This window comes from Pongo pygmaeus, chromosome 23 (genome assembly GCF_028885625.2).
Source record: "Pongo pygmaeus isolate AG05252 chromosome 23, NHGRI_mPonPyg2-v2.0_pri, whole genome shotgun sequence".
Classification (NCBI taxonomy): Eukaryota; Metazoa; Chordata; class Mammalia; order Primates; family Hominidae; genus Pongo; species Pongo pygmaeus.
The window spans coordinates 35,270,972-35,295,356 of record NC_085931.1 but is presented as its reverse complement, the minus strand read 5'-3'; the positions used below and the strand labels follow the sequence as shown (position 1 = coordinate 35,295,356).

Below are 24,385 nucleotides of genomic sequence, written 5' to 3'. Positions count from 1 at the left end.
GGTAAGAAATGAGCTGTAGGCCCAGCGCAGTGGCTCACGCCTGTAATCCCAGCACTTTGGGAGGCCGAGGCGGGCGGATCACCTGAGGTCAGGAGTTCAAGACCAGCCTGGCCAACATGCTGAAACCTTGTCGCTACTAAAAATACATAAATTAGGCAGGCGTGGTGGCTAGTGCCTGTAATCCCAGCTGCTCGGGAGGCTAAGGCATGAGAATCGCTTGAACCTGGGAGGCGGAGGTTGCAGTGAGTGAAAATTGCACCATTGCACTTCAGCCTGGGCAACAAGAGCGAAACTCCATTTTGAGAGAAAAAAAGAAAAAAAAGAAAAAATGAGCCGGGTGCGGTGGCTCACGCCTGTAATCCCAGCACTTTGGGAGGCCGAGGTGGGTGGATCATGAGGTCAGGAGTTTGAGACCAGCCTGGCCAACATAGCAAAACCCCGTCTCTACTAACAATACAAAAATTGGCTGGGCGTGGTGGCAGACACCTGTAACCCCAGATACTTGGGAGGCTGAGGCAGAATTGCTTGAACCTAGGAGGTGGAGGTTGCAGTGAGCCCAAATTGCACCACTGCACTCCAGCCTGGGTGACAGAGCGAGACTCCATATCAAAAAAATATAAAATTAAGGAGGAGGAGGAGAGGAGAGGAGGAAGAAGAGGAGCAGGAAGAAGAAGAAACAGCCAGGTGTAGTGGCTCATGCCTGTAATCCCAGCAATTTGGGAGGCGGAGGAGGAGGAAAGGAGGGAGGAGGAAAGGAAGGAGGAGGAAACAGAAACAGCCAGGCCAGGGCTCTTGCCAAGGAGGAGGGTCGGGAGGGGGAAAGGGAGGAGGAGGGGGAGGGAAACAAATGGAGGAGGAGGAGTAGGAGGAAAAAGAAACAGCCGGGCCGGACACGGTGGCTCACACCTGTAGTCACCGCTATTTGGGAGGCTGAGGCAGAAGAATCGCTTCAACCCGGGAGGTGGAGGTTGCGGTGAGCCGAGATTGTGCCACTACACTCCAGCCTGGGTGACAGAGCGAGACTGCGTCTCAAAAAAAAAAAAAAGAAAAGAAAGAAACAGCAGTGGCTTACGCCTGTAATCCCAGCAATTTGGGAGGCTGAGGTGAGAAGAATGCTCGAAACCCAGGTGTCTGAGACAATCCTGGGCAACATAGTGAGATCCCGTTTCTAAAAAAAAAAAAATTAAAAATTAGCCAGGAATGCTGGCACAAGCCAGTCATCCCAGCTACTCAGAAGGCTGAGGCAGGGGCGGGCACAGTAGCTCATGACTGTAATCCCAGCAAAATGGGAGGCCAAGGTGGGTGGATCACGAGGACAGGAGTTTGAAACCTGCCTGACCAACATGGTAAAACCGTGTCTCTACTAAAAATACCAAAGTTAGCCAGGCGTGGTGGCGCATGCCTGTAATCTCAGCTACTGGGGAGGCTGAGGCAGGAGAATCACTTGAACCCAGGAGGCGGAGGTTGCAGTGAGCCGAGATTGTGCCATTGCACTCCAGCCTGGGCGACAGAGTGAGACTTCGTCTGGACAAAAAAATATAAATAAAAATAGGCCAGGCGCAGTGGCTCATGCCTGTAATCCCAGCACTTTGGGAGGCCGAGGCAGGCAGATCATGAGGTCAGGAGATCGAGACCATCCTGGCTAACACGGTGAAACCCCATTTCTACTAAAAAATACAAAAAATTAGCCAGGCGTGGTGATGGGCGCCTATAGTACCAGCTACTCGGGAGGCTGAGGCAGGAGAATGGCGTGAACCTGGGAGGCAGAGCTTGCAGTGAGCCGAGATCGCACCACTGCACTCCAGTCTGGGCGACAGAGCGAGACTCCGTCTCAAAAAAAAACAAAGAAGGCTGAGGCAGGAGGATCACTTGAGCCGAGGAGGTTGCAGTGAGCTATGGTGGAGCCACTGCACTCGTGCCTGGGCAGTGGAGTAAGACTTCATCTCAAAAATATATTATTATAAGAATTACCGAATGTGTGGCCGGGCATGGAGGCTCACGCCTGTAATCCCAGCACTTTGGGAGGCTGAGGCGGGGAGATAACGAGGTCAGGAGTTCAAGACTAGCCTGACCAATATGGTGAAACCCCGTCTCTACTAAAAATACAAAAATTAGCCGGGCATGGTGGTGTGCGCCTGTAGTCCCAGCTTACTTGGAGGCTGAAGCAGGAGAATTGCTTGAACCCAGGAGGTGGAGATTGCAGTGAGCCAAGATGCTGCCACTGCACTCCAGCCTGGGTTAATGAACAAGACTCCATCTCAAAAAAAAAATAAAGGCCACGGGCAGTGGCTTACACCTGTAATCTCAGCACTTTGGGAGGCTGAGGTGGGTGGATCACGAGATCAGGAGTTCAAGACCATAATGGCCAACATGGTGAAACCCTGTCTCTACTAAAAATACAAAAATAATTGGGTGTGGTGATGCGTGCCTGTAGTCCCAGCTACTTGGAGGCTGAGGTGTGAGGATCGCTTGAGCCCAGGAGATCAAGGCTCCAGTGAGCTGTGATGGCGCCACTTCACTCCAGTCTGGGCATCAGAGCGAGACCCTGTCTCAACAAATAAATAATCAAGTAAACAAAAGAAAATCTTATATTTACATCACAAAACCAATCACCAATTACTAGACCAGCTTCTAAGGTAGAAACACTCTGGTCTGAACCTGTGGCAGGGAACTTGCACCCAATAAGCCCCAGTTGAACACTACATCCTTGTACCAAAGAGAGTTTGAGATTAAAATCCAGAAAAGCAAAGTTCATGCTTCTTGTGGTTTTGGAGTCTCAGAAGGTGGTCTTATTGTTTATTAATCATGTTGAGCCTTCTTTTAGCTTTAAAAGAAGTGTCACCAGGTGTGGTGGCTCATGCCTCTAATCCCAGCACTTTCAGAGGCTAATGCGGGTGTATCACCTGAGGTCAGGAGTTCGAGACCAGCCTGGCCAACATGGTGAAACCCAGTCTCTACTAAAAATACAAAATTAATTGGGTTTGGTGGCACATGCCTGTAATCCCAGCTACTCTGGAGGCTGAGACAGGAGAATTGGCTAGAACCTGGGAAGCAGAGGTTGCAGTGAGCCGAGATCATGCCAGCCTGGGCAACAGAGCGAGACTCTGTCTCAAAGGAAAAAAAAAAAAGGAATGTCTAGATGCAGTAGCTAAGTACGCAGAAGCCATTTCAGTGTGGGAGGCGAGGTGACTGAGTCCAGGGACTCCACGTTTCTGGCTGAGGGGTTGAGACCGCCCATGGTCATTGTGATGAGATGAAGACGGAAAATGAGCTGGGCTAGGGGAAGGTGGTCATCTCCTCTGGATGGGATTAGTTTGAGACTCCTGTTGGGTAGCCCACTGGGCATGGTCAGTAGGCAGTTGAGGGGCTGAGAGGGTTTGGAGCTGGGATAGGCTCCAGCCTCACCGTGTGGGCAATAGTGGGGGACAGAGTGTGAAGATGGCCAAGAAAGAGGTCTGGGTGGGGGTCTGGGGAGTCAGCAGCCAGGCATGGGCCATGGAGAAACAGATGCCAGGGGAAGAGGAAAAGGGGAGTCTCAGACCCCAAGGGGAAAAGAGTCACTGAAAAGAGGGGCCAGCCCCATGTCACATCCAGCGGAGACACCAGGTACAGCAGAAGGACCTTGGACATGACCATGAGGAAGGCCTTGTTGGCCATGACCTGGGAGATATGGGGGTGAGAGCCTGGGGGACCACACCATGTCCCCAGCACACGAAAGAGTGCCTGGTAGACAGGATGAGTTTATGGATGGGCGGACAGGTCGATGGATGGACGAATGGACAGATGATAGATGGATGCAAAGACAGATGGATAGATGGACAGATGGATGGATGGACAGATGGAATGAATGATCAGAAAAGGCTTCATGAACAAAGTGAGACTGAGCTGCATCTCCATGGGTAGATATAAAAGCAGAGGACTCTCCTCTTGAGTCAAGAATGACCCAGTGTCCTGGTCCAGGGAGGAAGTCAGCCTGGCTTGACTGGGGACACTTGTGGTGGATTTTAGAGGCCCTTAAAATGAGGCCAAGTGAGATTGGGCCGGTCTGAGCCAGCTGAGGGACTCCTCAGCCACACTGCACAGCTGCCTGAAGGGATGTGTCACTCAGGGAGTTGCTGGGACCTACTGGGCCAGCGTTACCATCAGCACCAACAGCTTCAGAGAGAGGGACAGACATTGGGGTGACTCCAAGGCTGTGGGGGCACCTGCCTCAGACAGTACAGGCACAGAGACACTACTGGGGGATGCTACTGGGGGACTGGCCACCCCCCTGCCCTGTGCCTGGGTCAGAGCCTACACACTGAAGCCCTGTGCCCCTCACCCCCAGCAGGTTCCTGCTCCAGCGCGGCTCCTGGACTGGCCCCAGGTGCTGGCCCCGGGGGTTTCAATCCAAGCATACTTCACTGAAGCATGTGTTTGGCAGCGGGACCCTGCTCACCGTTTTAGGTACGTGGCTCTCACAACTTTCCCCAGCCTGTCCTACCCTCCCTGTCTCTGGAAAAATCTGTTTTCTCTCTCTGGGGCTTCTTCCCCTCTGCCCTCCAAGCCTTAAGCACAGAACCCTTCCTTTCTCCATGGGGTCTGGGGGAAGGGGGCTAGTCTCAGGTTAATGGGCAGGAAGGGCCCCCACAGTGGGAGCAGCCGCCTTCAGGTTCCAACAGCGGGACACAGCCTGGTCCCGGGGCCTGGGCTGGGATTGGGTGGGGTCAGGGCTCCTCCCTTCTCCCAGGGCACATGTCTGACTGAGAGACAGAGGCCGGTTCTGATGAGGGGCCCTGCAGTGGCCTTAGAGACAGTCCCCGGGACCCCGGGGTCTAGGCTGAGGGCTGGATGCCCATCCAGCCTGGGAGGGCCACACGGGGGCCTGGGGATGCAGGGGTCACCTCGAGGGGAGGCCAGTGGAGGGCACACAGAGGGCTCTGGGTCTAGGCTGCAGCTCTGTGGCCTGTGCTGGGTCGTGAGCACATGGGATCACAGAGGGACAGATGAGACTGGGTGAGGTCCCAGAGCCCAGTCCTCCCAGGACATTCACCAGAAAGGAGAGGGTCTCTTAGTGCAGAGATGTGTCTGTCTCTGGAGCCCCATCACCTTTGGGGCCTGGTGTCTCTCTGTTCATGGGTCAATCTCCCGCCTTCATTTGGGGAAGGGCACCTTAGACTCAGGAGGTGACTAGCGGGGAGTAAACGGGGGTGCAGAGAAGTCCACGGCCGCCAGGTGAAGTCCAGGGGCATCAGAGGCTGCTGGGGTGGGCATGGGGGCTGCGGTGCCCCGAAGTCTGGGGGAGCAGCCCCAAGAACCCAGCTGCTGTGAAGGGCCCTATGGTTGGGCTGGTGGGGACGGGGCAACAGCAGAGCCCCACGGTGTGCCTGGGTGGAGCCCATGCTTCACTGGGAGAGCTGAGTGGGCCAGACTGGGGCACAGCCTGGTGCCCCAGGGGACGGGAAGCTCCAGGCCATGCCAGGCTTGGGCCTCCCCACACCCTGCCAGGATGGTTTTGTGTGCTGTGGGGGGATCCCTAGATTCCAAACTCAGACTCCAGAAACCAGGAAGGAGGGAGCACAGCCTGCCCTGGGTACACACGGGGAAACCGAGGCTGCAGAGGAAAGAGCTGGGCCAGGACACATGGGAAAGGTGACAGGAAGGGCTTCTAAGAATGCATGGGGCTGTCTGCTCTCCAGAGGGCTCCAGTGGAAAGGGGGGAATGAGGAGGGAAGGAGAGGCCCTGGGTGGACCAGAAGGTCACACCATGAACCTTCCCAGAGACTTTAGACAGAGAGAGGCACTCCTCAACACCCCACACGCCCTCTGCCATCTCTCACCCCCTCCTCTCTCCACACAGGTCAGCCCGATGCCGCCTCCTCGGTCACTCTGTTCCCGCTGTCCTCTGAGGAGCCCCAAGCCAACAAGGCCACACTGGTGTGTCTCATGAATGACTTCTATCCGGGAAGCTTGATGGTGACCTGGAAGGCAGATGGTAACCCCGTCACCCAGGGCGTGGAGATGACCACACCCTCCAAACAGAGCAACAGCAAGTATGCGGCCAGCAGCTACCTGAGCCTGACGCCCGAGAAGTGGAGGTCCCGCAGAAGCTACAGCTGCCAGGTCACGCATGAAGGGAGCACCGTGGAGAAGACAGTGGCCCCTGCAGAATGTTCATAGGTTCCCAGCCCCCACCCCACCCACAGGGGCCTTGAGCTGCAGGATCCCAGGGTAGGGGTCTCTCTCTGCATCCCAAGCCATCCAGCCCTTCTGCCTGTACCCAGTAAACCCTCAATAAATATCCTTTGTCAACCAGAAATCCTGCCCCCCTCTTCATTTCTTATCTCCCATAATTTGATGCTTCTCCTGATGTTCTCAGTGTGGCGCCGGGGGAATCCTGGCACCAGTGGGAAAGTAGCCTGGAGGAGAGGATCACAGCCTCCCACAGGTGTCCCCTAGGGATAGGCCAGGATAGGAGGAGTCGGCTCACTGGACACCAGTCCCTCCATTCTCTCCCTCCTCCCCTTCCTCCTTGCAGCTCAACCCCCACTCCCTGCCTGCTTTCTGGAGGGAGCTATTTCTGGCTGAGCCTCCAGATACACCCTGTGTCCCTGTCCTGGTGTGGACTCTCTACCCACCCACGGCCTCTCTTTCCTCAGCCTGGAAATCCTACTCTGGCCCCTGGAATGCCCTCCTTCCTCTCTGCCCAACTCCCCACCCCTGAGGGCTGGACTGTCCGGGACACTCCAACACCGTCAAATTCATGAGCTCTTACATTTTGGGCCCACCTTGATTTTTCACCTGACAGCAGGTTCAGAGGTGTGAGAAAAATAGGAGGAAGCCAGGAAGGAAACACATGAAAGGCCTACAAGAGGCTCAGGAGACTTGCAAAAGATAGGCTCTGAGCTCCCCAGGAACCAGTGCAAGAAGGGTAATAGGTGCTCCATTCTTTCTTTTTTTTCAGATGGAGTCTTGCTCTGTCACCCAGGCTGGAGTGCAATGGTGCAATCTCAGGTCACCGTAACCTCCACCTCCCAGGTTCAACTGATTCTCCTGCCTCAGCCTTCTGAGTAGCTGAGATTACAGGTACGTGCCACGATGCCTGGCTAATTTTTGTATTTTTATTGGAGATGGGGTTTTACCATGTTCTTCAGGCTGGTGTGCTCCATCATTTCTAAGAGATTAAAGAGGTCTTTGCTCGAGGGAAGTTGGTTTTCTCAATGCTGAGGCCAGGCATCTCCTCATAAATAAAAGTGGGGATGTGTTTTACCCAAGGCCTCACTATTGACGGGATTTGGGCTCCGACATGTGCACAGGTGACTGCCTGGCAGCCCTGGGACATGGAGAGTTTCTCAGATGCTTGGCACAGAGTGTCACTGGCCATTTTTGGAGGAAGCATCATTTTGGGGAAACTCTTCTCCATTGGATCCTGAGCCTCAGGTAGAAAACCAGGTCCTGTGTTGGGAATTTCTCTGTGAAGGTCCCTGGGTCTGGGGCTCCAGCTGCTTTCTGAGAAGATGTCAGGGGAGAAAATATGGCCCAGCCACACCCAGCCCCTCTTGCATGGTTCCTGCTGAGCAGGGTGTTAGAGGGGTGGGGGGCACCGGCAGTGGTCAGGCCTGTGTTTCTGTGGGTGGGGTCAGAGAGGGACCCTCGGGGCATCCTAGGGAGTCTCTCCCATGGCTGCTGTGTGACTTGCCTGTGGCTGCTGTCACAAGTGACCCCTAATTTAGAGGCTTAAAACATCACACGTTGATTCTCTCCCTGGTCTGGAGATCAGACGTCCAAAATGAATCATAGCATGCTAAAATCAGGGTGCCAGCTGGGCCAGGCTCCTTCTGAGGGCTCTGGGGAGAATCCGTTTCCAGGATTTTTCCAGCTTCTAGAGGACGCCCTGGGCTCCTGGCCCCTTCCTCCAACTTCAAAGCCAGAGCTGAGCATCTTCAAATCTCTCTCCCACTCTTCTCTCTTTCTCCCTCTCTCCCCACCATCTTTTCTCACCCTCCCCCCTCTTCTCCCTTTCTTTTCCTCCACCCCCACACCTGCTCTCTGACCCTCCTGCCTCCTTCTTTCCCTTATAAAGACCCCACCTTGGACAGAGCAACACTCCATCACAAAAAATAAAAAAGTAAATAAATTTCTGAGTACCCCTGCCATGGAAAGAAGAAACAGAGGGAGAAAAGGGAGTTGGTAGGTCCTAGCATTACAGAACTGGGAAGCATGTGTTCAGTCCCTATTTTATAGACGAGGAGGGAAGTGTGATGTGTCCCAGGGTTTCATTGAGGATACACAGCCATAACTCTCTATTGAGAGTGGGACCAGCGCCCTGTGGGTAGCTATGGTCAAGTTGCAGACAAGAACTAACACTTGTAAGACAGGAGAGAAGGATTTAGTTAGAAAAGCAGTCAAAAATTTGTGTATAACTACATTTGGTGAGCAAATGAAAGCTGTCAGACTCAGAAAAACAGAAATGTTGGTGGAACTGACTTTAGTAACTGGGGTTTTCTTTCTTTTGTTCCTTTTTTTTTTAAGACAGTTTCACCTTTGTCACCCAGGATGGAGTGCAACGGTGCGATCTTGGCTCAGTGTGCAACCTCCACCTCCTGGATTCAAGTGATTCTCCTGCCTCAGCCTCCTGAGTAGCTGGGATTACAGGTGCCCGCCACCACGCCGAGCTAATGTTTTGTATTTTTAGTAGAGACGGGGTTTCACCATGTTGACCAAGCTGGTCTCAAACTCCTGACCTTGGGTGATCCACCCCCCTCAGCCTCCCAAAGTGCTAGGATTACAGGCATGAGCCACCGCACCTGGCTGTACCAGGGTTTTCTATTGAGTTTCTTGCCAAGGGTGACTTCCAATAACAACCTCCCCTTGCACTTTGCTTAGGACTGGAAAGCTCAGGCAGCGCAGGGTGAATAAAAGCCTGAGTAGTGCAGTTCCCATGGAGGGGCGGGGGGGGGCCACAAGGTGGGCAGCAGCAGGGATGGGTATTGTGAGGCGTTGGGGGGGTGCTGTGGGGCTGGACATTGTGAGACACTAGCCTGACCTGGCTGTTTCCTGGTAACCAGGTGACATAGGAAGCTTTGTGGATTATAGGCATCAGCCAGGGCCAGCAACCCTCAGTCAGCTGGCAATGGAGGGAGGAGGAGCTCCGACTGTGCTCTTTGACGGCAGTTTTTGTGCCTCTCGGCACTTGTGTTCGTTTATTTTTCAAAGAAGACAGCAGGTCCCCGACCTCGTAGACCAGCTAGTTTGGGAGGTGGTGGCAGAATAAGGGCTGAGGCCCCAGATCTGCCTGGGGTCAGGCTGCTTCTAAAAGTGCAAGGCCACCCTCAGTAGTATGGCTGCCAGGGCAACATAGTTACAATTTCATTGAAGGCTGAGGCAGGAGTGGAGAGGCGTGGAGAGGCCCCATGGGGAATATACTGACCTGTTGTATCAGCTCCAACTGTGGCTGGTGCAGGGGGAAGGAGGCACCCTGTTATGAATCTGATATTTATGAGGCTGTGGCTGTTGCAACATCAGAATCCACTACTGTAGAGCCTGGCAAGCTGGATGTGGGAGCCACGGAGGGCCAAGACCTGCAGCACATCAGCAACCAAAAGACGCCCACAGGTAAAAAAGGCACTGGTGCCATTTAACCTCTGGCACACCTCTGGCCACCCCCACCCCCTTCCAATAGCCTCATCCCCAGAGATATCCTCAGCTTCCAGTTCCCTCCTGCCCATAGCCAGCTTTCCCAGGTCTGGGGCATGGGAGACAAAGGCTGACTCTGCCTCTTATCTCTGTCGTTGAGGCTTTTTGATCTAGAAATGGGAGAGCCCTTTTCTCAATGAAAATTCAAATACCCCAATTTTGGAGTCCCCATCCCATTCTCTCGCCTCACCTATCCAGCCGGTTTGGTAAGAGTCAGATTGTTTGTTTTCTTCCATCATTCAAGATAGCTTATTTTTTGTAAATTTTATTCATTCATTCATTCATTCATTCATTCATTCATTTATTTTAGATGGAGTCTCGCTCTGTTGCCCAGGCTGGAGCGCAGTGGTGTGATCTCAGCTCACTGCAACCTCTGCCTCCTGGGTTCAAGTGATTCTTAGCCTCAGCCTCCTGAGTAGGGACTACAGGTGCCCGCCACCACGCCCGGCTAATTTTTTGTATTTTTAATAGAGACGGGGTTTCACCATGTTAACCAGGTTGGTCTCGGTCTCCTGACCTGGTGATCTGCCCGCCTCAGCCTCCCAAAGTGCTGTGATTACAGGCATGAGGCTCCGCGCCCAGCTCCTAATTTAATTTTTTTTAAGTTCCGAGATACATGTGCAGGATGTACAGGTTTGTTACATAGGTAAAAGTGTGTCATGGTGGTTTGCTGCACCTGTCAACCCATCACCTAGGTATTAAGCCCTGCATGTATTAGCTATTTATCCAGATGCTGTCCCTTCCCCTTCCCCCTGACAGGCCCGAGTATGTGTTGTTCTCTTTAACACCGTATATATTCTAAGACCACTCCCTTGCTGATGACAAATCTAAGTGATGGGTTGTGGGGGGCTCTCTTGCCTGCTTTTGTCTGGAGAACCTGCCTGGCTTCAGGTTCCTGATAGGAGTGAGGACCTGGAGTGCAGTGTGAGAAACAGATGGCTCAGTGAAGAACTGTGATCATCCACTAGAGTCCCTGGAAACAGCCGTATCATTTAGATGGTGTGGGTTTGTGTGCAGGAGGGTTGGGAGGTAGCTAGGGGTGAATTAATGTGTAGTGATTGTGAGTGTGTTTGTAAATGTATGTTTTCCCCCAAAAATGTGGATCCACATGCCCAGCACAGTAGAAGTGTCACTTTTCTTGAATTCCTGGCCTATGGTGGTCCTCTCATCTCAGCCTCCTGAGTCATGTCATTCTTCTAATAAAAAGGAAGAAAAACTTCAACACCACCATACACTTTACATAAATGACTCCCTCACCACAGCTGTACCTGAAGGTCAGTTTAATATCCGTACTCCTTAGAGAGAGTGCAGAAAGGAGTGAACCCAGATTTTTATCTCCTGAATGGAAGAGGCAAAAATGAACCTAGAAATGGGTCCCAATGTTGATGGTCTGCATTACTCAACTGTGTCATCACTCAGGCTTGGTGATATGACCCCATACCAGGGAGTTCCAGCACCTATGTGTGCCCCTGGTAGTGGTATTGGATGGCCTATAAGCATGCCAAACATTGCCCGTCATCAAATGGGGCCCCATTGGTCACATAACCCTGGATAGCAAAAGGTACACGGAACAACAGATGTTGGCATGAACATTACTGTGAAATACACATAGAAAGCCCACAGGCTTCTGGGTCAGCTCACAGATTCTGAGAAGTATAAGAGTTCACATGGAACAGTGCAGGTCAACATCTGTCAGTACTGGCGTCATTCCTCAGCACTTGATCAAACCAGGGAAGGATCAGGAAGATACTGCATGATCAGGAAGAGGAACATGACTACCTCAAGCCTTAGAAATGCTCCAATCCATGGCTGGGCACAGTGCCTCACACCTGTAATCCCAGCACTTTGGGAGGCTGAGGTGGGTGGATTGCCTGAGGTTAGGAGTTCGAGACCAGCCTGGCCAACCTGGTGAAACCCCGTCTCTACTGAAAATATAAAAATTAGCTGGGTGTGGTGGCAGGCACCTGTAATCCCAGCTACTAGGGAGGCTGAGGCAGGAGCATTACTTGAACCTGGGAGGCAGAGGTTACAGTGAGCCAAGATCGAGCCATTGCACTCCAGCCTGGGTGACTGAGAGAGACTCTGTCTCAAAAAAAAATAAAAAAAAAGAAAGAGAAGAACAGAGGAGAAATATCACAGGGTTAGTACTCAGCAGAAATTGGTGAGGGGGCAGAACAGGAATCAGGTCCCCACTTCCCTGACACGGAGCAGACAGCCACAAGTCAGCAGGGATGGACTTTAGGGTCAGGACAGACACAGACAGGTCCCAGGCCTGATCTTCCTGGGGCTAGGACAGATGAGTTTTTCTTTTTCGCCTCTTCTGGAAGTCACTTGAGGAATGGTCCTTGAGGAGACACTGTTGGCCAAGGGTTGTTTGGCCCAGAAATGTGTGTGTGTGGTTTTTTTTGTTTTGTTTGTTTATTTTGAGATGGAATCTCACTCTGTCACCCTGGCTGGAGTGCAGTCGTGCGATCTCAGCTGTCTGCATCCTCCAACTCCCAGGTTCAAGTGATTCTCCTGCCTCAGCCTGCTGAGTAGCTGGAATTACAGACATGCACCACCACACCCAGCTAATTTTTGTATTTGTAGTAAAGTCGGGGTTTCTCCGTGTTGGCCAGGCTGGTCTCAAACTCCTGACATCAGACGATCCACCCGCCTCAGCCTCCAAAAGTGCTGGGATTACAGGCATGAGCCACCATGCCTGGCTGAAATGTGTTTCAGCTGGACAGAGCCCCCTAGCACTGGGCCTGTAGCTGCAGCATTCCTGAGTAGCAGGGGAGGTGGGGAGGGACACGAGTGCCCATGCAGCAGGAGCTCAGCAAAGTGATGGGGACTGATTCCAGAGTCCAGCTCATCCTTGCAACTCTTCTGTGGAATCCAGAACATACCACTTTCCACTTATTTTATAGAAGGTTTGGAATCTTCAGTGTCAAACTCTTATCTGTGTTGTGTCTTCCCATAGGGTGGGTAGAGGAGCCCTGGCTATGGGTGTTTCCTGCCAGGGCAGTGACTGTGTCTTCCTCATTAGTCCTTATCCCAGAGCTCAATCCTGGGGAGAACATGTTAGGCCCCATGGGCATCGTAATGAACACATCCCTGGGATGAGTTCTAGGTCACTCCTGGGCTGGGATCTAGCGCAGGTGTGGAAATGTTCCCTTCTCAGGCTGTCCAGCCTGTTGAGCTCTACACCAATCCTGGAGGCTGTCCCAGCTTCTGAGTCAGGGTCCCTGGAAATGAAGTTGAGCTCCTGAGGACAGTGAGGTGCCTCTGCCCCTCGGCTGCTGCTGCTCTGATCCTGTCTAGACAGGGTGTGCAGGGCCACGCTCTTCCCCTGTGTGCACATGCGCCCCCTGCTGGAATCCCTCTAGACCTGGATGTTGTCCTCATTGTTGTCATATCCCCAGCCCCACACAGTGACTGGCCCTTGTGCAGATGCTCAGGAAGTAACCATAAATATATGGTAGGAGCAGAGCTGCAAACTATTTCACAAGAAAACACCAGGGGAGGGGAGTCACGTCTTCCTCATGCCTGGATCTCCTGTGCCATCTAGTGTGGTTCTCAGTCATATATGTGCCTCCTCATATTTAAATACATTTAAATATTTACAATTAAAATTTCAGGACCGGGCGTGGTGGCTCACACCTGTAATTTCAGCACTTTGGGAGGCCAGGGCGGGTGGATCACCTGAGGTCGAGTTCAAGACCAGTCTGGCCAACATGGTGAAACCCCGTCTCTACTAAAAATGCAAAAAGTAGCCGGGTGTGGTGGCACATGCCTGTAATCCCAACTACTTGGGAGACTGAGGCAGGAGAATCACCTAAACCCGGGAGGTGGAGGTTGCAGTGAGCCAAGATCATGCCATTGTACTCCAGCCTGGGCAGCAAGAGTGGAACTCCGTCTTGAAAAAAAAAAAAACCAGAACCTCATCACAACAGCCACCGTGCAATGGCCCAGCAGCCTTCTTTTCATGCAGCAGAGAGCATTTCCATCCCCACAGAATGCTCTTTCACATCTGCTGTGAGCCTGGCTGAGGGACCAATTGTTGAACTCCTCTAACTCCAAGCATGCACATCAAAGGGGAATCTCAGGGCTGCGAGGTTGGAGGTGAGACCTGTAATGGGCCAGTGGAAGGAAACAGTTGAAAGGTGGTTCCTTCAGTTCCTCTTTCTCACTTGAAGGCTGACAGGTGTGAGCAATGTCTTTTTAGAGACCTCTGACTCCACAGAGACCAGCAAGACTGACAACACTGAGGAAAGGGCAGAGTGATCTCGTGTAACCCAGTGTGGCCTCACCTGGAGTAGGAGAATGGGCAAGTTGCTCTCTGGAATAACTTCTTGCGGAGATTTTGTCTCTAATGATTGGCCAATGGACAGCATCCATGAGGGCAGCTGCAATGAGGCAGATCTGCAGCTAGAGAATGATACTCTAGGAGGATCTCTGGGAGCAGTTGGGTGATACCTGTTGCTTTGGAACCTAGGAAAAGGGCGAAGAAGTCAGAACCAAAGGAAGTATGTGTAGAAGTCTGACTTGTGCCTTTTGTATTTCAATAAGGTAGAGATGAGACAATTTGTATTCATGGGCTTTGTGTGCTGTGTTTGTAACCATTTTTTTTTTCTTGCCCTGATATTTAATGATTATCTTTCCCAGAAGACCAGTTTTTCCTATGTCACAGCAAACATCAAAGCCCTGATTTTTGATTGGTTAGTATCTTCTGGGACTTGGGAATGCAAGAGTCTTATTAGGTCTGGGCACTGGCTAAGATGTAAGGTATCTGGTGAGACTCCCTCATGCTCACTACTTGAACACAGTTGTTTCTCTGAGATGTCTCCGAATCTTCAGTCCCACGCTCCATATGCCGCATCCAGCAAAGCTCCCTGAGGGACTCCCAGTCTCCAACCACCAGGGCACTGACATTAACTCTGTGTCCTTTTAGGTCCCCCTGAGGACCGCCTGAGTTTAAAATTTCTACCACCAAGTGAGGAAGACGATGATGCCAAGGTAAGATCCCCTTTCTTTGCCTTCTAAAGAAATGTTGCTTTCCTGATGTCAGAAACAAACTCACCCATCCACACCCAAAAAATGGACTCAGAGGCCTGCAGAACAGCAAAAGTGAGACTTTTAATGATGGTCTTGCAAGATCTGGGTGCAGACACACCCAGAATGGTTTCAACAAGCAATTTATCCCCGAGTGTGCAGGTCCCTCCTCTGGTTCCTCATAGGCTGAGTACTATGGGGTCACAATCTTCCCAGGTGTCCCATATTGATTGTTGGGTAGGGGCTTTAGGAATTTTTTTTTTTTATGGTTGTCTTACTGCATTTTGTTGCAGCCCACAATGCATTGCCATGCTAGTCAGCTCAGGGGCTCTTCAAGTGTCTGACTTATGACCTAAGTAGCTGGGCAGGCTGATGAGAACAGACAAAGCAAGCTATTTTGCAGGCTAGTAAACTTTCAACTTAGACTAAACTTCTTTGGTTCCAGTGAGGGCAACTAAATGGGGAGGAGAGAGGGCCCAAAAAACAGGCATTTCCTATCCTAGCATATCCTATTTCTTCTGTGTTCTGCTGACCTAGACCGGTTCAAGACACTTTGTGTTAAAAATGGACCATGGTATACATTATTTCCTTCACCTGATTTCTTTCCTTCTCAATTAATTTTGATATAAAAATATGAGAAGGCACATTATGTACAACATACACAATTCTCTTTGTGAGGATGGAGTTCAGTGGGAGTTTCTTTTCATCTAATACATGACACACTAGGATGTTTTCAAATGATAGCATCCATCATCAACTGTAATGCAGAGGCATTTTCCTCCACACCAGTTTTCCTCTGTATTAGGCATTGTGTGTTTACCAACTTAAATCAACCTCAAAGAAATTCTGTGGGAAAAGCTCTTGTCTTTTCCACACGTGTCTTCTATGCTAGAGTGTTTTGTCTTTGACATGGACTCACCACTGTTTCAAAAGTAGTTTTCTGAAGTCATCAAGAGAATAACTGATCTGCGTAAGGGGTGTGACAGAATTGATCTGATCCTCATGGCATCTGCTTTTGTCTCGTTGCAGATTTTACCATCACCTGTCCAGGGTATGTACCTTGAACTAACTCACTTTCTGAGAAACAAACTTGCTGGCTTTAATATATAGAAACCTTAATCTGGATTCCTGTTTAAAATATTGGGGGTGTGGTGCGAGCAAATGATTCTGCAAGTGTATAACTATGAGCAGAGGGGATGTAGAAATGTGTGTGAACCCAGAGGACCAATCAGGAGATTTTGTGTGAGCCAGTGTGTCTTCACATGGAGTAGAAGTGAGTGTACCTCTCACTGACTTATCCTGATGTTGATGATTCTAAAGAGTGGATTCTGGAGAATCTCAGCAGGGAAGAGGATGCTTTTTCAGGTAGGTAAAAGACTTTCAGATGGAGTCTAATAAAACAGCATTTACCAGAAATTTCATGTTATACCTGCTGCTTGGGAGGCTGAGGGAGGGTGTAGAAAGAAAAAGAAAAAGTAAATAGAAGCTGAGTTTGTTATTTTCAGAGTTTAATGTCATCATGGTGAGGAGTACTATGTTTATGGGCTTTTGAATATCCTGTGTTTTCGATCACCTCTTCTTGCTTTATTATTTAAAGATGATTTTTCTGAGAACACCTGCTCTTTTCTGCCTCTGCCACTGCAAAATCTCAGAGCCTGTGGTTTGGGACACAGTTCTGTCATAGGCAGTTACTTAATTTTGGAGACAGAATTCTTCTGCAGTGTGCCCAGATGCATAGGAGAAATGGATCCTCACCTTATGAACTGTTAGGTTTCATGGCAGCACATTCATTTGTCTGTGCTTGCTGTTTACCTCTGGTATCAAGACATCTCCCTGAGCGTGGAGTACAGAATGAAAATTCACTCTGGGCTCACTGCAAAAGGTCCAGTGTCTTGGAAATGGAGGGAGGAGCACAACCTTGAGCACACTGTCAGCATTCCATTTCTTCATGTGAATGAGAATATGCAGTTTTACCATCATTTGTGGAAGAGGCTGTCCTTTCCCCATCGTGTATTTTTGGCACCTTTGTTGAAAATCAGCTGACTCTGTATGTGTGCATTTAATTCTGGGCTCTTGATTCTATATCTGTGATATTTATGGGTGCCCCGATGCTAGAAGCATGCTGTGTGAATTTCTGTGTTTTTTGTAGATTTCAATGTCATGAATGTGCATCCTCCAACACTATTCTTTTTCAACATTACCATGGTTATTTGAGGCACATAAAAATTCATTAAAGTCTGAGAATTAACTTTTCCATTTCTGCACGCATGGCTGTTACCAGTTTAATAGCAGTTTTTGTTAATCTGTAGATCATGTGTGTAGTATTGTGTGTTAGTCAGGCTTAGTCTTCCTATCCATGAATATGGGAAGGCTTTCAACTTATTTGTACGTTCTTTACTTTTGAGAATCTTTATGTTGACAGCTGATTAGTTAGATTTAACATGACTGATATAAATTCGTGATTTCTTTTTTTTTCTTTTTCTTTTTTTTTGAGATGGAGTCTCACTCTGTCACCATACTGGGGTGCAGTGATGTGAACTCTGCTCACTGCCACCTCCACCTCCCGGGTTCAAGTGATTCTCCTGCCTTATCCTCCTGAGTAGCTGGGACTACAGGCATGTGCGTCCATGCTCAGCTAATTTTTGTATTTTTAGTAGAGACGTGGTTTTACCATGTTGGCCGGGATGGTCTCCATCTCTTGACCTCGAGATCCACCTGCCTTGGCCTCCCAAAAAGTTCTGAGATTACAGGCATGAGCCACCGTGCCCAGCCAAATTTGTGATATCTTATACCAATATCTTGTATGTCTGAATTAATAGGCATCAAATACAAAAAAAAAAAAACTATGTAAGCTAGTTAACCAAAAAATCATGCTTTTCCTCATGGACATTTTTTCCTGAATTGGTTCATTTGTATTGGTAAACATTTCCTCATTTCAGTAGATCCTGTATATTTGAACCTGGAAACTTATCCTCATGGCAGAAAGTGTTCAGAGTCACGTCTCTCAGCTTCACTGGTACAGGTAGAGCAGGCTCTGTGAGCTTGGCCTGTTTGAATGAAGCCTGATCTTTAGGGAATCTGCTAAGGGAGAGTGACACAGAGCTGATGAAGCCCTTGATTACACGGGCCCAAAAGGTTGTGGGCACACACCATTATTCCAGAAGAAGTCTTACAAAGAGGAAATCATGACTATTTTTAATTGTAGCATTTTAATATCATTTTTTAAATGGTATCTATGAAAAAGAATGTGTGATTAATAGAACAGAGTAATTTGGGTAAAATTGAGTCGATTTCACCAATAAAATAGACTTTTAATTAAGTAATAAATCCTTTAAAACAGATGCTAAATGTAGTACCAGCATAATTGGATGCTAGTGTACTGACACGACCTTGAATACATTAATACTGTTTGTTTAGAAGAGTTTCAAAACATTTGAGAGGGAGGAAGGCACTCTTCCATTAACCCTTAGTGTGCATTTTAGTTCCATTTTGGGTTGACCGTTTTGTGTTGCTGCCTGATGCCTCTAGTACAAGGCCAAGGCCTCCATGTCTCCTGTCTTTCCTGCTCCCCTCCTCTGCCATCCCTCTTCCACTCAGGGGAATAGCCCAGCATTAACTCAGTCCATGTTTGTTAATCAACCACCTCCATACACCACATCCAGCAAAGCTCCCTGAGTGACACAGTCACAAACAACCAGGGCACGGATCTTTCCTCTGTGTCCTTCCAGGTTCTTCTGAGGACAACCTGAATTTAGTATGCCCACCACGAAGTGAAGATTATGATGGTGATGATATTGAGGCCCAGGTAAGACCACCTTTCTTTGTCTTTGAAGGAAATGTTGGTTTTCTGAGTGAGAAACAAACTCACCAGTCCAAACCCAAAGAATGGACTCGGGGAGCTGAAAAAGAGCAAAAGTGAAATTTTCTTTCCTTTTTTTTCCTTCTTTTTTCTTTTCTTTTCTTTTTCTTTTTTTTCCCTGAGACAGGGTCTCACTCAGTTGGCCAGGCTGGAGTGCAGTGATGCAATCTCGGCTCCATCTCCTGGGCTCAATGAATTCTCCTGCCTCAGCCTCCCAGGTAGCTGGGATTACAGGCATGTGTCTTCATGCCCAGCTAATTTTTGTATTCTTAGTAGAGATGCTGTTTCGCCATGTTGGCCAGGCTGGTCTCGAACTCCTGACCTCAGGTAATCCGCCCACCTCGGCTTCCGAAAGTGCTGGGATTACAGGCGTGAGCCATGCCTCCTGGCCAAAAGTGAGACTTTTAATGACAGTCTTGCAAGATCCAGTACCTTATGGGCAGACACACCCAGCACAATTTCAAAAGCAATTTATCCCCTAGTGTGCTGGTCTCTCCCCTGGTTCCTTATACGCTGAGTACTGTGGGGTCACAATCTTCCCAGGTGTTGCCTATCGATTTTTGGGGAGAGGCTTTAGGTATTTTTCTAGGGTTGTCTTACTGCATTTTGTTGCAGCCCACAACTCATTGCCATCCTAGTCAGCTCAGGGGCTCTTCAAGTACTTATCACCTAAGTAGCTGGGCAGGCTGATAAGAACAGACAAAGCAAGCTATTTTGCAGGCTAGTAAACTTTTATCTTAGACTAAACTTCTTTGGTTCAAGTGAGGGCAACTAAGTGGAGAGGAGAGGGGGCCCAATGAGCAGGCGTTGCTTATCCAAGGAGGAGCCTAGCATATTCTATTTCTTCTGTTTTTTGCTGACCTAAACCGGTTCAAGGCACTTTGTGTTAAAAATGGACCACTGTATACATTATTTCCTTTACCTGATTTCTTTCCTTCTCAATTAATTTTGATATAAAAATATGAGAAAGCACATTATGTACAACATACACAATTCTGTTTGTGAGGATGGAGTTCAGTGGGAGTTTCTTTTCATCTAATACGTGACACACTAGGATGTTTTTAAAAGACAGCATCCATCATCAACTGGAATGCAGAGGTGTTTTCCTCCACACCAGTTTTTCTCCTTGGATTAGACATTGTGCATTTACCAATCTAAGTCAATCTCAAAGATAAATTCTGTGGGAAAAGCTCTTGTCTTTTCCACAGGTGTCCTCTATGCTAGAATGTTTGGCCTTTGCTCTTGACTCAACAACTGTTTTACAACTAGTTTTCTGAAGTCATCAAGAGAATAACTGATCTGTGTAAGGGGTGCAGCAGAGTTGATCTGATCCTCATAGCATCTTCTTTTTTCTCATTGCAGCTTTTACAGTTACCTGTCCTGGGTATGTACCTTGAACTAACTCACTTTCTGAGAAACAAAGTTGCTGGCTTTAATATATAGAAACCTTAATCTGGGTTCCTGTTAAAAATATTGGGGGTGTGGTGAGAGCAAATGATTTTGCAAGTGTATAGCAACAAGACTTCAGGTGGGATCTAATAAAACAGCATTTCCAGGAACCTTTGTGTTATACCTGCTGCTTGGGAGGCTGAGGGAGGGTGTAGAAAGAGAAAAAGAAAAAGAAAATAGAAGCCGAGTTTGTTATTTTCAGAGTTTAATATCATCATGGTGAGGAGTACTATGTTTATGGGCTTTTGAGTATCCTGTGTTTTCGATCACCTCTTCTTGCTTTATTATTTAAAGATGATTTTTCTGAGAACACGTGCTCTTTTCTGCCTCTGCCACTGCAAAATCTCAGAGCCTGTGGTTTGGGACACAGTTCTGTCATAGGCAGTTACTTAATCCTGGAGACAGAATTCTTCTGCGGTGTGCCCAGATGCATAGGAGAAATGGATCCTCACCTTATGAACTGTTAGGTTTCATGGCAGCACATTCATTTGTCTGTGCTTGCTGTTTACCTCTGGTATCAAGACATCTCCCTGAGCGTGGAGTACAGAATGAAAATTCACTCTGGGCTCACTGCAAAAGGTCCAGTGTCTTGGAAATGGAGGGAGAAGCACAACCTTGAGCACACTGTCAGCATTCCATTTCTTCATGTGAATGAGAATATGCAGTTTTACCATCATTTGTGGAAGAGGCTTTCCTTTCCCCATCGTGTATTTTTGGCACCTTTGTTGAAGATCAGCTGACTCTGTATATGTGCATTTAATTCTGGGCTCCTGATTCTTTGTCTGTGATACTTATGGGTGTCCCCACGCTAAAAGCATGCTGTGTGAATTTCTGTGTTTTTTGTAGATTTCAATGTCATGAATGTGCGTCCTCCAACAATATTCTTTTTCAACATTACCATGGTTATTTGAGGCACATAAAAATTCATTAAAGTCTTAGGATTATCTTTTCCATTTCTTCACAGGTGGCTGTTACCAGTTTGATAGCAGTTGTTGTGAGTCTGTAGATCATTTGTGTAGTATTGTGTGTTAGTCATGCTTAGTCTTCCTGTCCATGAACATGGGAAGCCTTTCAACTTATTTGTACATTTTTTACTTTCTAGAATCTTTATGTTGACAGCTGATTAGTTAGATTTAACATGTCTGATATAAATTTGTGATTTCTTTTTTTTTTTTTTTGAGACACAGTCTCACTCTCTCACCATAGTGCTTCTGCAGTGATGTGATCTCTGCTCACTGCCACCTCCACCTCCTGGCTTCAAGTGATTCTCCTGCCTTATCCTCCTGAGTATCTGGGACTACAGGTTCATGCCACCACATCCAGCTAATTTTTGTTTTTTTAATAGAGTTGTGGTTTTACCATGTTGGCCGGGAAGGTCTTGATCTCTTGACCTCGTCATCCACCCACCTCGGCCTATCAAAATGCTGGGATTACAGGCATGAGCCACTGTGCCTGGCCAAATTTGTGATATCTTATACCAATATCTTGTATATCTGAATGAATAGGCATCAAATAAAAAAAAAATTATGTAAGCTAGTTAATCACAAATCACCCCCATACTCATGGACATTTTTTCATGAATTTATTCATTTCTATTGGTAAACATTTCCTCATTTCAGTAAATCATGTATATTTGAACCTGAAAACTTATCCTCATGGCAGAAAGTGTTCAGAGTCACATCTCTCAGCTTCACTGGTGGAGGTAGCGCAGGCTCTGTGAGCTTGGCCTGTTTGAATGAAGCCTGATCTTTAGGGAATCTCCTAAGGGAGAGTGACACAGAGCTGCTGAAGCCCTTGATCACAGGGATCCAAAAGATTGTGTGCACACACCATGGTTCCAGAAGAAGACTTACAAAGAGGAAATCATGACTTTTTAATTTTAGTATTTTAATATTTAATTTTTTAAATGACCTCTATGAAAAAGAAATTGTGATCAGCCAGGGGTGGTGGCTCACACCTGTAATCCCAGCACTTTGGAGGCTGAGGTGGGCAGATGACGAGTTCAGGAGATGGAGACCATCCTGGCTAACACGGTGAAGATCTGTCTCTACTAAAAATACAAAAAAATTAGCCAGGCATGGTGTCAGGTGCCTGTAGTCCCAGCTACTCCGGAAGCTAAGGTAGGAGAATGGTGTGAACCTGGGAGGCAGAGCTTGCAGTGAGCCGAGATCATGTCACTGCACTCCAACCTGGGGGACAGAGTGAGACTCCATCTTAAAAAAAAAAAACAAAAAAAAACCAAAAGAAACAATGTGTGACCAATAGAATAGAGTAATTTGGGTAAAACTGAATCCATGTCACCAATAAATTAAGTAATTAATCATTTAAAACAGATGCTAGATGTTGTACCAGCATAATTATGTCCTAGTGTACTTACACAGTCTTGAATATTTTAAGAAAATCCTGTTTGTTTAGAGGAGTGTCAAAACATTTGAGAGGGAGGAAGGCACTCTTCCATTGACCCTTAGTGTGTGCTTTAGTTCCATTTGGGGTTGACTTTTTGTGTTGCTGCCTGATGCCTCTAGTACAAGGCCAAGGCCTCCATGTCTCCTGTCTTTCCTGCTCCCCTCCTCTGCCATCCCTCTTCCACTCAGGGGAATAGCCCAGCATTAACTCAGTCCATGCTTGTTAATCAACCACCTCCATAAAACACATCCAGCAAAGCTCCCTGAGTGACTCACAGTCACAAACAACCAGGGCACTGATCTTTCCTCTGTGTCCTTCCAGGTTCTTCTGAGGACAAGCTGAGTTTAGTATGCTTACCACCAAGTGACGTTGATGATTTGGATGATGATGTTGCTGAGGCCCAGGTAAGACCACCTTTCTTTGTCTTCTAAGGAAATGTCGGTTTTCTGATGTGAGAAACAAACTCACCAGTCCAAACCCAAAGAATGGACTCAGGGAGCTGAAAAAACAGCAAAAGTGAAATTTTCTTTCCTTTTATTTCTTCTTTTCTTTTCCTTTTTTTTTTTTTTTTGAGACAGAGTCTCAGTTGGCCAGGCTGCAGTGCAGTGGTGCAATCTCGGCTCCATGTCCTGGGCTCAATGAATTCTCCTGCCTCAGCCTCCTGAGTAGCTGGGATTACAGGCATGTGTCTTCATGCCCAGCTAATTTTTGTATTATTAATAGAGAGAGTGTTTCGCCATGTTGGCCAGGCTGGTCTTGAACTCCTAACCTCGGGTAATCCACCCACCTCGGCTTCCAAAAGTGCTGGGATTACAGGTGTGAGCCACCCCGCCTGGCTGAAAGTGAGACTTTTTAATGACAGTCTTGGAAGATCTGGTACCTTATGGGCAGACACACCCAGCACAGTTTCAACAAGCAATTTATCCCCTAGTGTGCAGGTCCCTCCCCTGGTTCCTCATAGGCTGAGTACTGTGGGGTCACAATCTTCCCAGGTATTGCCTATTGATTTTTGAGGAGAGGCTTTAGGTATTTTTCTAGGGTTGTCTTACTGCATTTTGTTGCAACCCACAATGCATTGCCATCCTGGTCAGCTCAGAGGCTCTTCAAGTATTTGATTTATGACCTAAGTAGCTGGGCAGGCTGATAAGAACAGACAAAGCAAGCTATTTTGCAGGCTAGTAAACTTTTATCTTAGACTAAACTTCTTTGGTTCAAGTGAGGGCACCTAAGTGGGGAGGATGAGGTGCCCAACAAGCAGGCATTGCCCATCCAAGCAGGAGCCTAGCATATCGTATTTCTTCCATTTTTTTGCTGACCTAAACCGATTCAAGGCACTTTGTGTTAAAAATGGACCACTGTATACATTATTTCCTTGAGCTGATTTCTTCCCTTCTCAGTTAATTTTGATATAAAAATATGAGAAGGCACATTATGTACAACATACACAATTCTGTTTGTGAGGATGGAGTTCAGTGGGAGTTTCTTTTCATCTGATATGTGACACACTAGGATGTTTTTAAATGACAGCATCCATCATCAACTGCAATGCAGAGGCATTTTCCTCCACACCAGTTTTTCTCCTTGGATTAGACATTGTGCATTTACCAACCTAAATCAACCTCAAAGATAAATTCTGTGGGAAAAGCTCTTGTCTTTTCCACATGTGTCCTCTATGCTAGAATGTTTGGTCTTTGACCTTGACTCACCACTGTTTTACAAGTAGTTTTCTGAAGTCATCAAGAGAATAACAGATCTGTGTAAGGGGTGTGACGGAATTGATCTGATCCTCATTGCATCTTTTTTTATCTCATTGCAGATTTTACCATCACCTGTCCAGGGTATGTACCTTGAACTAACTCACTTTCTGAGAAACAAACTTGCTGGCTTTAATATATAGAAACCTTAATCTGGGTTCCTGTTAAAAAATATTGGGGGTCTGGTGAGAGCAAATGATTTTGCAAG

At 48.0% G+C, this 24,385-nt stretch overlaps 1 protein-coding gene and 1 gene segment (V, D, J or C); both read left to right on the top strand.

Moving 5' to 3' along the window:
- Window positions 1–3,628: 3,628 nt before the first annotated feature.
- LOC129022997 (immunoglobulin lambda constant 6-like) lies at window positions 3,629–6,298 on the top strand. The segment is given in 3 exon segments: window positions 3,629–3,675; window positions 4,331–4,446; window positions 5,840–6,298. Coding segments are annotated over 3 exon segments (483 nt in total).
- Window positions 6,299–8,731: 2,433 nt separating this feature from the next.
- DRICH1 (aspartate rich 1) overlaps window positions 8,732–24,385 on the top strand; it is a 36,561-nt gene continuing 20,907 nt past the window's right edge. For 3 of the 5 annotated variants that reach the window (XM_063662913.1, XM_063662911.1, XM_063662910.1), the window contains exons 1-8: window positions 8,732–9,594; window positions 14,609–14,673; window positions 15,739–15,760; window positions 18,438–18,514; window positions 19,931–19,952; window positions 20,982–21,011; window positions 22,745–22,827; window positions 24,240–24,261. In XM_063662913.1, the coding sequence (XP_063518983.1) occupies window positions 9,393–9,594; window positions 14,609–14,673; window positions 15,739–15,760; window positions 18,438–18,514; window positions 19,931–19,952; window positions 20,982–21,011; window positions 22,745–22,827; window positions 24,240–24,261 (523 nt within the window). In that variant the 5' untranslated portion in view covers window positions 8,732–9,392. The remainder of the gene's footprint in view (window positions 9,595–14,608; window positions 14,674–15,738; window positions 15,761–18,437; window positions 18,515–19,930; window positions 19,953–20,981; window positions 21,012–22,744; window positions 22,828–24,239; window positions 24,262–24,385) is intronic. The other 2 variants (XM_063662914.1, XM_063662912.1) reach the window with 1 other exon arrangement.